Source organism: Mirounga leonina, unplaced genomic scaffold (assembly GCF_011800145.1).
Source record: "Mirounga leonina isolate KUSES-001 unplaced genomic scaffold, KU_Mleo_1.0 Mir_174, whole genome shotgun sequence".
NCBI lineage: Eukaryota > Metazoa > Chordata > Mammalia > Carnivora > Phocidae > Mirounga > Mirounga leonina.
In genome coordinates, this window is record NW_023270451.1 from 70,432,241 (window position 1) to 70,445,033 (window position 12,793).

A 12,793-nucleotide genomic window follows, 5' to 3' on the forward strand; every position below is an offset into this window, starting at 1 on the left:
CACTGCACACACGTATCTGAGCTTCAGGGAATAGCCAGGATGTCATGGGGAGCCCGCATGGGGAGTGGATATTGGGGAGGGAGCATCCACCTTGAGAAGCAGACCGGTGAAGGGTGGGGCTAGAGATGAGGGAAGAGAGGCTCCAGGACCCCCTGAGCCACTCTTGGGGTGACTGGGCACAGGAGAACACCACAGGGAAAGAAGGAACCTTTGGCTTCAGTGGGAGGGACAGCCTAACAGTGAAGAGTCAGGGGAGAATTCAGCAAATGAAGGAGAAGTCACCGAAAGCATGGACTAAAGGGGGAAGAGGAGCCCCAGGGACAAAAAGGATGGCCACAGAGTAAATTGGATGTGTAACAAGAAAGTGGAAAACAATTCTGAGTAATACACTCATGGCTGCTAGTCCCTGAGCGCTTTGTAGGCACCACAGTAAGAGGCTTATGGTTTATGTCAAAGCCTCTCAACAATGTCGTGAGGCAGGTACCATTTAAAAATCCACTTTATAGACCAGGAAACTACAGAAAGGGTGGGTACGTCACTTGCGCAAGGTCACCAGCTAATCAGAGAGAACCAGTATTTGAGCACAGATGAACCCTGGAGCCTCTGCTCTCGACTGCTGTGCCGTACCTCTCTGAAGCTTCGAGACTGAGAAGTGAGGTTCGGACCGCCTTGCGACCGGCTAAACCTGTTTCCCCGCCATCTTGATGTTCTCTTCGTGTGCCTTGAGGCGATTACAAAATTTCCCTTCAAGGTTTGTCTCTAGGCTAATTGCTATTTTTGCCTGCCACTAGGATGCACTTTGAATATTATTGCAACTTGTGACTTCTCTAGGATCCTTCTAGGAATCGTGAGAGCGAAGGGTCAGACATGAATGTGGTCACCTCCCTGGCTGCTTTAGCAGACCATGGCAACAGGGCATCTGCCTAAAAGTCTTAGAAGTTAATTTACCAGGCTAGCTCCTCTGTGAGTACTTCATTACCTCCAGCCATTAAGCTAATGTTATGGACTTTTTCATAACATTTCCATGCACTGACATTGCTATTAATAGTGTTATTACTCCCATTAACAGCAGACCCAGGGAGCTGGTACAGGCTTAAATTATTCACTGACTCCCCAACTTTGAAGTTCTTATTTCCAAGAGCAATCCGTAGGTCTGAAAAAGGTCTTTGATTAAATTACGAAGAGAGGAAAAATGAACCTGTGTCCGGGCCAAACATCAACTGCTGAAGAGAAATCCAGACGAAGAAGAGAGGACCCCACCTCTCTTGAAGGTGTACAAAGGTACTTGGTTGGGGGATCTCAAGATGAGGTCTACCTGCATGGTTTGCTGCTGCCAAGGTTCATGTGGCTGCACCCTTCCATGGCTCCCCGAATGTAAGAGCCCCTGAACCAAATACTCGTCATCCCCCTCCTCCAGGTTTAGGTCTTACCAAGGAAGTCACCTGTAGCTTACAATTTTAAACATCCCATCTAGTCATGTAATCTTGGGCAAATTACTTAAGCTCTTGGTGCCTCAATTTTCTCTTCTACAAAATGGGGACAAAATAGTATCTACCAAATAGGGTTATTATGGAGAATTAAATGAGGTTATGCAAGTAAAGTATTTAGAACAGGGCACAGCTCATACGCGATAAGCCCTCAACAAATGTCCGCTAGTATTATGATCCCATCCCTGCTCTGCCTTCCTCATGCAAGCCCTCCGAACTGCAGCTGACACAGAAGCACAGATTTTTCAGACTGGCCCGTGGGGCAAACCAGAAACAAAAAGACAGAGGTGGTTCCAGCAGTTTTCCTCCTAATGAGGGAGGGGGAGCCCCAGAGACCAGGAGGGAGGAAAGAGGAAAAGAGTGGTCGGGTTTGCTTGGAGCTCTGCTTTCTTACTAGCTGTCAAAGGGTATTGACTACTCAGCTCTCTTAGTGGAAAGTCAAGTTTAAGGTCAGTGTCAGGGATGTTTTGACATTTCTACTATCCCTCAGGGCCCATGAGGGTGGAGGCTGCAAATGTCCAAACGCACAGACAACTGACCTTAGATGTGATAGGATAATGGCCGGGGGAGGACGGATCCCTTCTGAGTCCTTACAGGGTCTGTCAGGGCAATGGCCTCCTACTCTTCCAGGACTGTGATTTCCCATTAGCCCAGGCCAGAGCGGGCAAGTGTGCAAAGGACTCATGCATGACTTTTGGGGGTAGCGGGGGTGGTGGCTTAGATGTTTCTTTCAATGGGGCTCCGAATACTTCCTATAGCATTTCCTTCAATTCCACTGTGGGAGCACCCTGGAGATGGAGGAAGGTCCTGCTTCATCCATTTGCCAGGCAGGTCTCAAAAAGTGCACGCTAGGTGACTTGGAGTCTTCAGACAGTCATCCATGCCAACCCCTCGCCACTCCCCCCACACCCCCCCCACAACACAGACCTGCAGGGGGCCAGCAGGAAGCAGACCCTGAGCAGACAGCTCAGGCAGGCCCCTAGAATTGGAGTGTAGCCCTGCTCACCTCCTCCTACAGCCCTTCCTCATCTCGCTTTCTCTGCAGTTGGGCCCTCCAGCCCCAGTTCAGAGGTGCTGAAAGGCCATGGGGACAGAGGCCTGGCCCCTGGAGGGGTTATTATTCAAGCCAATGGTTCCAATGAGATTATCCTCTCTAATGAAGCAGCCACCTCCGTCCTCCCCTAAGCCTGAACTTTCGCTGCCGGAGAATTCCCAGCCAAGTGGAAAATTGGAAAAGAGAGGAACGGAGAAAGGAAGGGGGTGAGGGAGAGGGAAGAGGTGGTGATTAAGCTCTTTAGAAATTAATTCTTAAGGACGGTGATAGAAATATTAACATCCAGTGCCACCGGCTGGGTGAGCAAATTTCAATTTGGAACTGGGGCTGCGAGTGGGGCCTGGGCGAGCCTCCAGGCCAGGGGTGGGTGGGTGCTGGTCCATCCCCTGGCCCTGCAGCAGGGTCCACCAGCCTTGGCTATCAGAGTGTCTCCCGACTTCTCCGCACAGCTGGCACCCCCACCATCCTTAACACCTCACATTGGTCATGGCCTGGGCTGAAGTGCACTGTTGTGGGGAGCCATGTTTAGAACATGAGGAGATTGAAAAAAATGGGGTGGAGGTAGGGTTTCCCAAATGATCTTTACAGAAAAGCTAAGAGGAATGCTTACTCTAACAGGGGCTCTTTGGTCACTGTATCCACATCTGGGAACCCTGGCGAGGGAAGAAACTGGGTTTGTCAATACCACTGGCCTTGCCCTCTTCAGGAAAGCCCATGGAAATGGGCAGGCACATCTGTGCAGCTTGGAGGAAGGTGAGCTAGATGGGGAAAGGAACCCTTCCAGGCAGATGAGTGTGCAAGAGGTTTCCCGCATGAAGGGTGTGGACCAGGCGAGTCGTGCAGTGTTGTGATTCTAGGATCCAGTGACTAACACCATGGTCTCCACCTAAGTATTTAGCCTGTTCTTGGATAAACCATGACTACACTACAATTTCCCTTGTTACCAGCTGCTGAACCGGCAACTGGACTCACAACCCTTTGCCATCTTTAAAGCTCCAAAGCCAACCTGAGCAGCTGCTATGGGGTTCCCTGCCTTCTGGGCCCCACCCACCGAAGCAGGAGGAGGGCACAGGACTTTACGGAACCAGCAGGTGCAGGAATTCAGAGGAGGCCCAAGAACCTCTGTGGGCTTACATGCCAACCACATGGTCCTAGCCCACCACCATCCCTGCACGGAGAGCTGAGATCCACCCTGGGTCCCAGGTCAGAGTCTCTCCTTGCCTTCCTTTTGGCCCCTCCTCAAACAAATGATATATTGAACACAAGCCTCAGGTGGTAGTATAAGGGACTTGGGGAGGTTCCCTGTTTCTGAGAAGAGAATTACAGGTAGCAGGTGCCCAACAGGAAGGGGAACTGGGGACTGTCTCTCTCCTCTCTGTCAGTAGGGAGCGCTGTTTGGACCTATTTATTTCTGTAAGGGTGAGGACGGGTTACGAAAGAGGAGGTGGAAAGAAGAGCAGGATTGCAGGGAGGGGGAGGGACTGAGGGCAGGAGATGGGGGGGGAGAGAGAGAGAGAGAGAGAGAGAGAGAGAGAGGAGGAGGAGGAAGCAAAGACAAGTGGTAGCAGGCTAGTCCATCCTCCCCGCCATCCAGTCAGTCACAAGGAGGATGCTGGCTGTTACTTGAGACACATTCACCGGTTACTCCGACTGATCCTGGTCCACTTGCGGGCTATCCATTATCCCACAGCCTGGACCTTTCGTGTCTGTTAATGTCTCCAGGTCGGCAGGCTTGGTGCAGGGCGGCAGACCGGGCAGAGTGTGGTGCATGCTGGTATATGGTGTGCATGTCTGCACTTGAACCTCAGAGGCAGCCCAGCCCCTCAGGCTGTCCCCCAGGGAGCCAAGTCAGTAGACTGGGAGGGCCACTCAGAGCTCATATGGACCACAGGGCTTTCCTAATTCCTGTGAGCTGATGGCACTGTTGACTTCATATCCTTTGGTCATGAAAGCATGTGTTATACACCTGTATGCGGGGAAGAGGGGGAGGCAGGAGTGAAGAGAGGAAAAGCGAGCTTCTTTAACCCATGCTGTGTATTGGCTGGGCCACAGATGGAAAAACTCAACTGTACCAGTAACCAGTCTGGGATTCTTCCCTCTGGACTGGGAGCTGGTAACTTCCCGGCAGACAGTCAGGGAAGACCAGCGTGTAGACCGCAGAGTTTGCTGGGCAGAGGGATTCTAACAGTTCCTCGGGAGGGCACGGGCCTTCAGCAAACAGCCCTCGGAGAGATCACTGCCTTAGCAGGTTGGTACTAAGTAGTCCCTTGACTACTAAAGCAGCAAGGAAGGATCTGCCTTTTTAGGATCGGCTAGTACTTCATTAAGGGGACACTCAACCATGGCTATGGGACAGACTTTGAGCATTTGCAGGGGCCAATGCCGACCGAGGAGGCCCCTGTGCAGGGGGGCCTCCTTGGTGCGGCTGGTTGGAGTTGCCCAAGGCAGAGAGACCTTGTTCCAGCAGCCCAGCCACAGCCCTCCGGTCCTGGGGGGGATGTTGCGGGGGACAGAAAGGGGGGGCATGGAGGAGGCCCTGGGTCTGACCCGCAGCCTCTGCTCCCACAGTCACTGCAATCAGGGTGACCTCCAGGCACCTCAAGGGCACTTCACACACGTCCTTTGCCTTAATCTCCACAGTGGGGCCGCAAGGTGGCTCTTTCATTGTTGCTCTCAGCGGAGGAAACCCAGCCCAGGCGGGCTCTGTCCACAGGCAGGTTCTTAGCTATAACCCCACCCTTCCACTCTGGATAGAAGTACTTCTCCTCTCCCTTCCTTTCACTCTCCCCATCTTGGCAGAAACCATACAAAAGAGAAAAGGAGTGGATACTGCACAGTAACCTGGGCCAAGCCCCCGGGGTGGGCATTCTTCCAACAGAAGAAATCTGCAAGGAGGAGGGGTCACCACGGGGCAAGGGAGAGACTTTAAGTTGATGCAAGTTGATGTCTTGGGTTACATGAGCCTCCCAGGAGTGACGCTGATGAACCTTCTTCAGAGAGGTAACGTCTGGGCCAATCGATGTGGCTGGCTCTGCTGTGGGATCCCGTTACCTGCTGAGACCCAGATCGGCTTCTTGGCCAGGGCCCGGTGGGGGGGAAGATGGAGAGGGGCCTGGGGACATGCCAAGCCTGGTGGTTGGAGGGAATGTTCCAGGCCCAGGACAGGCAAAGGTGGGCTGGGCTGGAGGCCTTTCTTTACCTTCCCCCAAGTCAGAAGAGGTAGGCTCAGGCCCAAGATGAATGTCCTGGGAATATGGGCTCAAGATTCAGGGGCAAATAAAAACCCAGCTTGTTGAACCCACTGTTGCCACTGGAAACCAGCAAGCCTCAGGCTGGGTCGGGGACTGCATGAGAGGACAATGGGGCGATGCTCTGTGCTCCTGGGTCAGCAGGCCCGTCCTTTGAGATAAAAGGAGGGAGGTTTCAATTACACAAGCATTTCTTAAGCCTGTTCAGTCTGCACCCCACCTGTGCCCTTGCTGGTAGAAAGGACCTTTTCAGCCACCTGAGCCACCTGTTAGTAGGGGCCCTGCCCTTAAACTATGCACTCCCTCTCTTCTCTCTCTTTCTGCTCCTCTGTCTCTCCTCCTGTTTCTCTTGCTCTCTCCCTCCCTCTCTCTGTCACACAACAGAGCTTCCGCTATCCTCTTCCCACGAAGTTCCCACCCGCCTACTCCCTACAACCATAGGAAAAGCTGGCAAAAGTGACAGAAAAAGGAAACTTGACACTCAAAGGAACCCTCTTCCTGATGCTCTTTTGCCCTGGTTTTCCCGAGAGTCAGGCTCACTGGGCCTCACAGCACTGAGCACAGGGGCTTGCCCATGACGGGGACCTCCCAAATGCGCTGATTCTGGTAGAGTCTGCAACCCCTACCTCCTCCCTGGACTAGGGTCCTGGTTGCCAAGAAGCTTCAGGGCAGAGGCCGTCTAACAGAGTCCCCTTGCATCCACCGAGCCTAGCCCAGTGTCTGCCTCTGAGGGAGCAGGGCCAGTGTGAAAAGGTGTACAGATAAGATCCACGGGGGCACGGCACTCCCATATGCAATAAAAGCCCCTGCGGTTTTCACCATGCTCCCTTCTTAGCAAACAGAGGTGCCCCAGGGGGAGTGTCTGTAGGCTCCCTCTGGTCCTCCTCCACCTTCTGCACTGACTCTGCCTGCCCCAGCCTTTTCCAGCCGTGTCCTCATGTATCTCTCCCAACTGTGAATGTCCGGCTGGCATCTATTTAAAATGCAAGGGAGAAAATAAAATAAAATAAAATATAATATAATAAAATAAAATAAGAGTGTATCAGAAGAAGCAGTGTCTGGCTTTGACCTGAACTTAAGTGACTAGGGAAGAAAGGCCCACTGGAAAGAATGGAAAGAGCACGAGAGAACATTCTGGATGAAGGATATTTTGTGTGTGTGTGTGTATATATATATGTATGTATATGCATATATGTATTTTAAAGATTTTATTTATTTATTTTATTTTAGAGAGGGAGAGAGACAGCATGCGTGAGCAGGGAGAGGGATAGAGGGAGAGAGAGAGAGAGAGAAGCAGACTGCCCGCTGAGCGTGGAGCCCAGTGCAATGTGATGTGGGGCTTGTTCTCATGACCCTGAGATCATGACCTGAGCTGAAATCAAGAGTCAGATGCTTAACCGACTGAGCCATCCGGGCGCCCCAGAGATTTTTGTGTATCTTGGTGGGAGTGTGGATTACCTGGGTCTTTGCCTGTGTCAAAACTGTTCAAAGTGTACACTTAAGATCTGCTTATCTCACTTTCTCTATGTTAAACATTATATTCCGATTTACAGCATCTTCGAAGACCCAGGGACCTTCTCTTCTTCATTCAGCCATGTGGGACCATGCTTTTCCTTAGTCACTAACACTGGGAGTGAGTGTCAGGGTGAGCAGGCAGTCTCCACGTAGAGGAGCTCAGGAGCTGTATCCTCCCAGGGAAGTTGAGATTTACCAGACACACTTGCACAGACCCCAGCACCAGGAGGCTCAAGATTTCAGAGAACACCACCTTGACCTGGTGGTGCGCCTTGGACCTTTACAACATCCTTTATTACCTGATTTTTGTCCACTTGCTACCAGCACGAGAAGGTATTGTGTTTCCTCCTTATAAACGAGGATGCCAAGTTTCCGATGTACAGAGTTATGATCCTCCTAAGTTGTGGATTCCACGTGTGCGAATTCACCTGACTTGCTACCATTTATTTAAAATCCCCACATTGATATTTAGGGCACTTCTGCGGTCATTCCTGGACATCAGCAGGGTGGAGAAAAATGTGGCTGGCCACACCCACACATTCCTATCAGAGGTTGCACCAGGTGGTGATACTTGGCTTTCTTGTTTCAGTTCATGCTATAAACAAATGTCCTTTTCGGGATCTCTTTAGTGCTGCATTTTCTGCATTGTCGTGCATTTTGTCAGTGACTTCACTGTTTGAAATGGCCTCCAAGTGTTGTGTTGAAGTTCCGTCTAATGCTCTTAAGCGTGAGAAGACCATGATATGCCTTACGGAGAAAATACATGTGCGAGGTAGACTTTGTTCAGGCATGAGTTCTAATGCTGTTGGCCGTGAGTTCAATGTTAATAAAACAATTTGTAGTAAACAAGGTGTCTTTAAATGGAGACGCACATAAAACACAGACATGCTGTGACCAGAGGCTCAGAGGAACCTAGCCCTGGGACTATCATCGGAGTGGTGGCTCGGCCTTCTCAGATTTGGTGTTTGTGGCGACTGACAGAACTACCATGAGTAATGGGAATTGCCTAAACTTGTCCAAACCCCATAGCACAATTGCCAAGAGTGAGAAGTAGATTCCAGTGATTTCCATCCCAGCCGTCCCGCTAGGTCCCTCACGGCTCTCCCACGCCTGTTCTCGCCGTGGCATTTTGGGCAAGGGAGAGCTGCCAATAGCAGCTGAGAGCTGCTTGGTGCTGAGTAGCAAAGACAAAGTCCTTGTACATCTCTTGCTTTCTGAGAACGTGTGCTTAATAAGGCACACATGAATAAGATACGCAAACTTCAAAATCAGATGCGATGCCAGGTTAACGGAGGTGAGGGCAATCCAGCAGGACCATCTACCACTCAGAGGAAGGCAGTTTGAGGCTGGGGTGCCCATGGCAAGGGAAGGATGCGATTGAAGTAGAGCCATCTGGACAATCCTGGGGGTCGACCAAAGTCATTAGGGGCAGGGCACCCACACCCGGGAGCTCTCGGGCCTTCCCCGACGGTGTGGCCATTCCTGCCCCACCTCCGCTTTCCATCTCATAGCACTCCACAGTTCAGGACATGCTCTCACCAACGCCATCTCCTTTCATTCTCCAACGACTTGGTGAGGGGGACAAGACGGGCCCCACATCGCCGTCTCTAATCCACAGATGAGCCGGGCTGCCCCAGATTGTTGCACAGCTGGGGAATGTGGAATTTGGACTTGGTGGCAGCGGTCTATGTCCATGGCTGTTTTCTTTAGGCCACAAGGAGTGCAGGGCTGCTGGTTTCTCAGTACAGGCTGATGGGCTCCTTCACGAACTGCCCAGACTTCCCTTGGGCCCCAGTTCACCCCAGTTTTCTGCTACTTGACAGGAGGCAGGCATTATGTTACCAAAGGGAGAAACTGAGACCACACAGAAAGTCATGTATATGTAGGATATACATACCTCCACTGCATACCATTGCCTTCTTCCCTCTTCTAGAGAATACAATGGAACTGGCACCAAGAGGTGCCCAGTGCTTGGGACAGGGCTTCATTGGCACATAGGGAGAGTGCCCAGTGCTTGGGACAGGGCTTCATTGGTCTAGTGCGCCCAAGTCCAGGGCCGTCTGACAGCCAGAGCGGTGTACTGACAGCAGAGGGAGGGTCCTTGGGTGCTACACACTCGAAATGTCCACCTCAAGTACCAGAAGGTTCTGGGTAGATATCGAAGAGTGTCTTCTGTGGCTGTCACATCACTAAGTGGAGAGTCCATATCTTGCACATGATTTAGTGGCCCACGTGAGCCTTGAGAAAAAAGTCCAGTGCCTTTTTTCTTGGTGTTCAGTCCTGGAACATCAGCCTCCAGCCAAGTCATAATCAGAAATGTCCAGGAATCTCCCTCCAGCCCTCCAAAGTGCAATTACCCACATGATTCCACATCCTGACTCCTCATCATTCCCAGGCTGACATTTCCATACATTTCTTACTGGAATCTGGCAATTTAGAGTGAAGTTGGAACAAAAGAATGGGATGGGATTTGCAAAGGGTACAGAAAAGGAAGAGTAAGAAAAGGCAGGGAGAGAAGAGAGATCAAAGGGAAGGAGGGTGGGGGCGCCTAGGTGGCTCAGTTGGTTAAGCGACTGCCTTCGGCTCAGGTCATGATCCTGGAGTCCTGGGATCAAGTCCCACATGGGGCTCCCTGCTCAGCAGGGAGTCTGCTTCTCCCCCTGACCCTCCCCACTCTCATGCTCTCTCTAGCTCATTCTCTCTCTCAAATAAATAAATAAAATCTTTAAAAGAAAAAAAAGAAAAAAAAAAGGGAAGGAGGGTGGTGACAGAGCAGGCGAGGAGGAGGAGAATTACAGGGGAAGTGGGAGGCCGGAGGAAGCTGCCCAGCGGTACTCACGTGTTATGGAGCACACACCAGCCGCAGTGGGGGTCGCCAGAGCCAAGGCACTCGCTGCAGCTCTGATACTGACCACAGGACTCCACGGGGACTCTGGTGAGCTAGGACAGGAGGAAAAGAGAAGGGTGATTAGGGTTTTGCAAAACGCCCAGTAGTTCACTGGGAAGAGATGCTATTCTATCAGATAAATCACCTAAATCAGCATAGGAACGTGGAGAGGCCCAGGGTGCCAGAACTGAAAGGGACCTTGAGTGGTCATATTTGAGCAGGTGGCCACATAAGCATCCAGGGGAGACAAACACCTGTTACTTTCTTAGAAGTCTCTGCCAATAACCTCCTTAGAGTTCATTTTAAATTGTTATAGAAGATATTTATACAGTGTACATCTAAACTTTCCCACCGTTAAATCCCCAAAACACTCTACAAACATCCAATCATCACCTATTTACTTCTTATCAATGTAATAAATCCAAATGTTTATTGTTTCTCTTGTTTTTTCTTCCTTCCTTCCTTCCTTCCTTCCTTTTCTTTCCTTCCTTCCTTCCTTTTCTTTCTTTCTTTCTTTCTTTCTTTCTTTCTTTCTTTCTTTCTTTCTTTCTTTCTTTCTTTCTTTCTTTTCTTTCCTTCCTTCCTTCCTTCCTTCCCTTCCTCTTTCTTCCTTTTCTCTTTCTTCCTTTCTTTCTCCATTCCTTCCTTCTTTCCTTCCTCTTCCTTTTCTCTTTCTTCCTTTCTTTCTCCCTTCCTTCTTTCCTTCCTTCCTTCTTTCCTTCCTTCCTTCCTTCCCCCCCTCCTGCCCTCGCTCCCTCCTTCCTTCTTTCCTTTCTTTTTTGCTATAAGATGCTCTGCCTTCTTCCTAGTTCCCCTATGTTTGTTTGTTTGTTATCATCTGTGTGGTCCCAGAGAGCATGTAAGTAAGCGAAGTCCAAGATCCTTTTCTTTCTCCTTCTTTGTGCCTTTGAACTCAGTTTGTTGCTGTTAAGCTGTCCACTCTCTTTCTCCTGCTATTGGCCAACTGGCTTTAAAAGTTTTTCACGCTGGTGTTTTCATAGAAGAGCTGTTGCTACCTCTCCCCCTGTCCACACCCTTTTCATGACTACAGGCTTCCTCTCCAACTCCAAAACCTTATACTCGCCCTCACCAGCCGCTTGTTAATGTAAAATGTTCCACGTGACATTTCTGCTTAGCCCAAATGCTTCCATTTCCTGCATGCTCCGAAAAATCTTTTGCATGTCTTTGTTCTCCAACGTAGCTTCGCCCAGATGTCTTTTCACAGGGCTTCTCAGGGTCCAATACATAAGAGGTACTTAATCATGATACCCAGGATCACATGGAATTTTAATTTTCTTTCAATAGCCTTGGTCTTTATTCTCTATGTTGCCAGTTTCTTCTTTACAAAAAGGTTTATTTTTTTTTTTTTTTTTAATCATCCTATTCTGTTTGGGACACCATTGTATCTCCGCAGAAGACTCCTTCCCCAATCTTTCAGCTTGTGCTAAGAGAATTTGATGTGGCCGTCCTTTATAATTTTTCGCTATTAGACAACAGGCACAGAGAAGTGCAAACCACGCTGACCAGACTGAGCCTCTGTGCCTCGTGAGCCAACGTGCAGACTGCATCCCCCTGCTGCTGCGTGGGGCATCTGCCTCTGAAAAATTCTGTACACTTAGCAGGGGCTACTTATAACTCATGCACAGGCGAACTGGCACCAGGGTCTGCTCAATTAGTCTCGAAATCGTCTTTTGGAATTAATTAATAATTAATTCCCAACCCCATATGATCTCGCTTCCCTTTCTCCCTTCACTTTCTCATTCCCTTTACATATCTCTTTTGTCTTGTTGTGTTTCCTCACGCCCATGCTGAGCCTTCTTAAAGACCACCCTGCAATTTGACTTCTTCCCAGTTACCTGCTGGCCTCCTGATCCCCTTCTTGTAGTTTTGCCCTTGGCCTTTGTGACCCTCCCTCCATGTCCTTGGATGTCTTTTGGCACTTGTGGGATTTCATCTTTCCTCTTATTACTGCTCGTGTAATCTGCATGGGCCATGCCTCAGCTCTGCCCATATGCGACTTTCCCCATTTTTGCAATTAATTCTGACAATCAGTTTTGTACAAATTACCCTGCTGGCTCTACACACAGCCAGGAACTTACCCTATTCCTATTGCCTCTTTCGTTTCTCTCCCTACCCTGTAAGTGGGCATAGGCATGCTGGTCATGTAAGCATATAAACAGTGGTTCCCAGCCCAAAGTACCTGGACTCCCAGGAATTCATGAGTGGTAATAAGGTCCACAAGCTATTTTCTTTCTTTCTTTCTTTTTTTTTTTTTAAAGATTTTATTTATTTATTTGAGAGAGAGAGAATGAGAGACAGAGAGCACGAGAGGGAAGAGGGTCAGAGGGAGAAGCAGACTCCCTGCTGAGCAGGGAGCCCGATGCGGGACTCGATCCCAGGACTCCGGGATCATGACCTGAGCCGAAGGCAGTCGCTTAACCAACTGAGCCACCCAGGCGCCCCCACAAGCTATTTTCAATAGTTCCAAAAGCCTAATGGAAATTGGATTGTTGCTGTTTTCTTTTTTGTATGCATACCCAGTGATGTATGTCCTATATTAAAAATAGGAAATATATTATTACTTAATCAATGCAGTTTGTTT

The 12,793-nt window shown here is 49.8% G+C and overlaps 1 protein-coding gene across 1 annotated transcript in view; it reads right to left on the bottom strand.

Moving 5' to 3' along the window:
* PLXNA4 (plexin A4) overlaps positions 1 to 12,793 on the bottom strand; it is a 421,883-nt gene that overhangs the window by 95,362 nt on the left and 313,728 nt on the right. Inside the window, exon 5 of the mRNA XM_035021130.1 lies at positions 10,144 to 10,244. Coding sequence (XP_034877021.1) covers positions 10,144 to 10,244 — 101 coding nt within the window. The remainder of the gene's footprint in view (positions 1 to 10,143; positions 10,245 to 12,793) is intronic.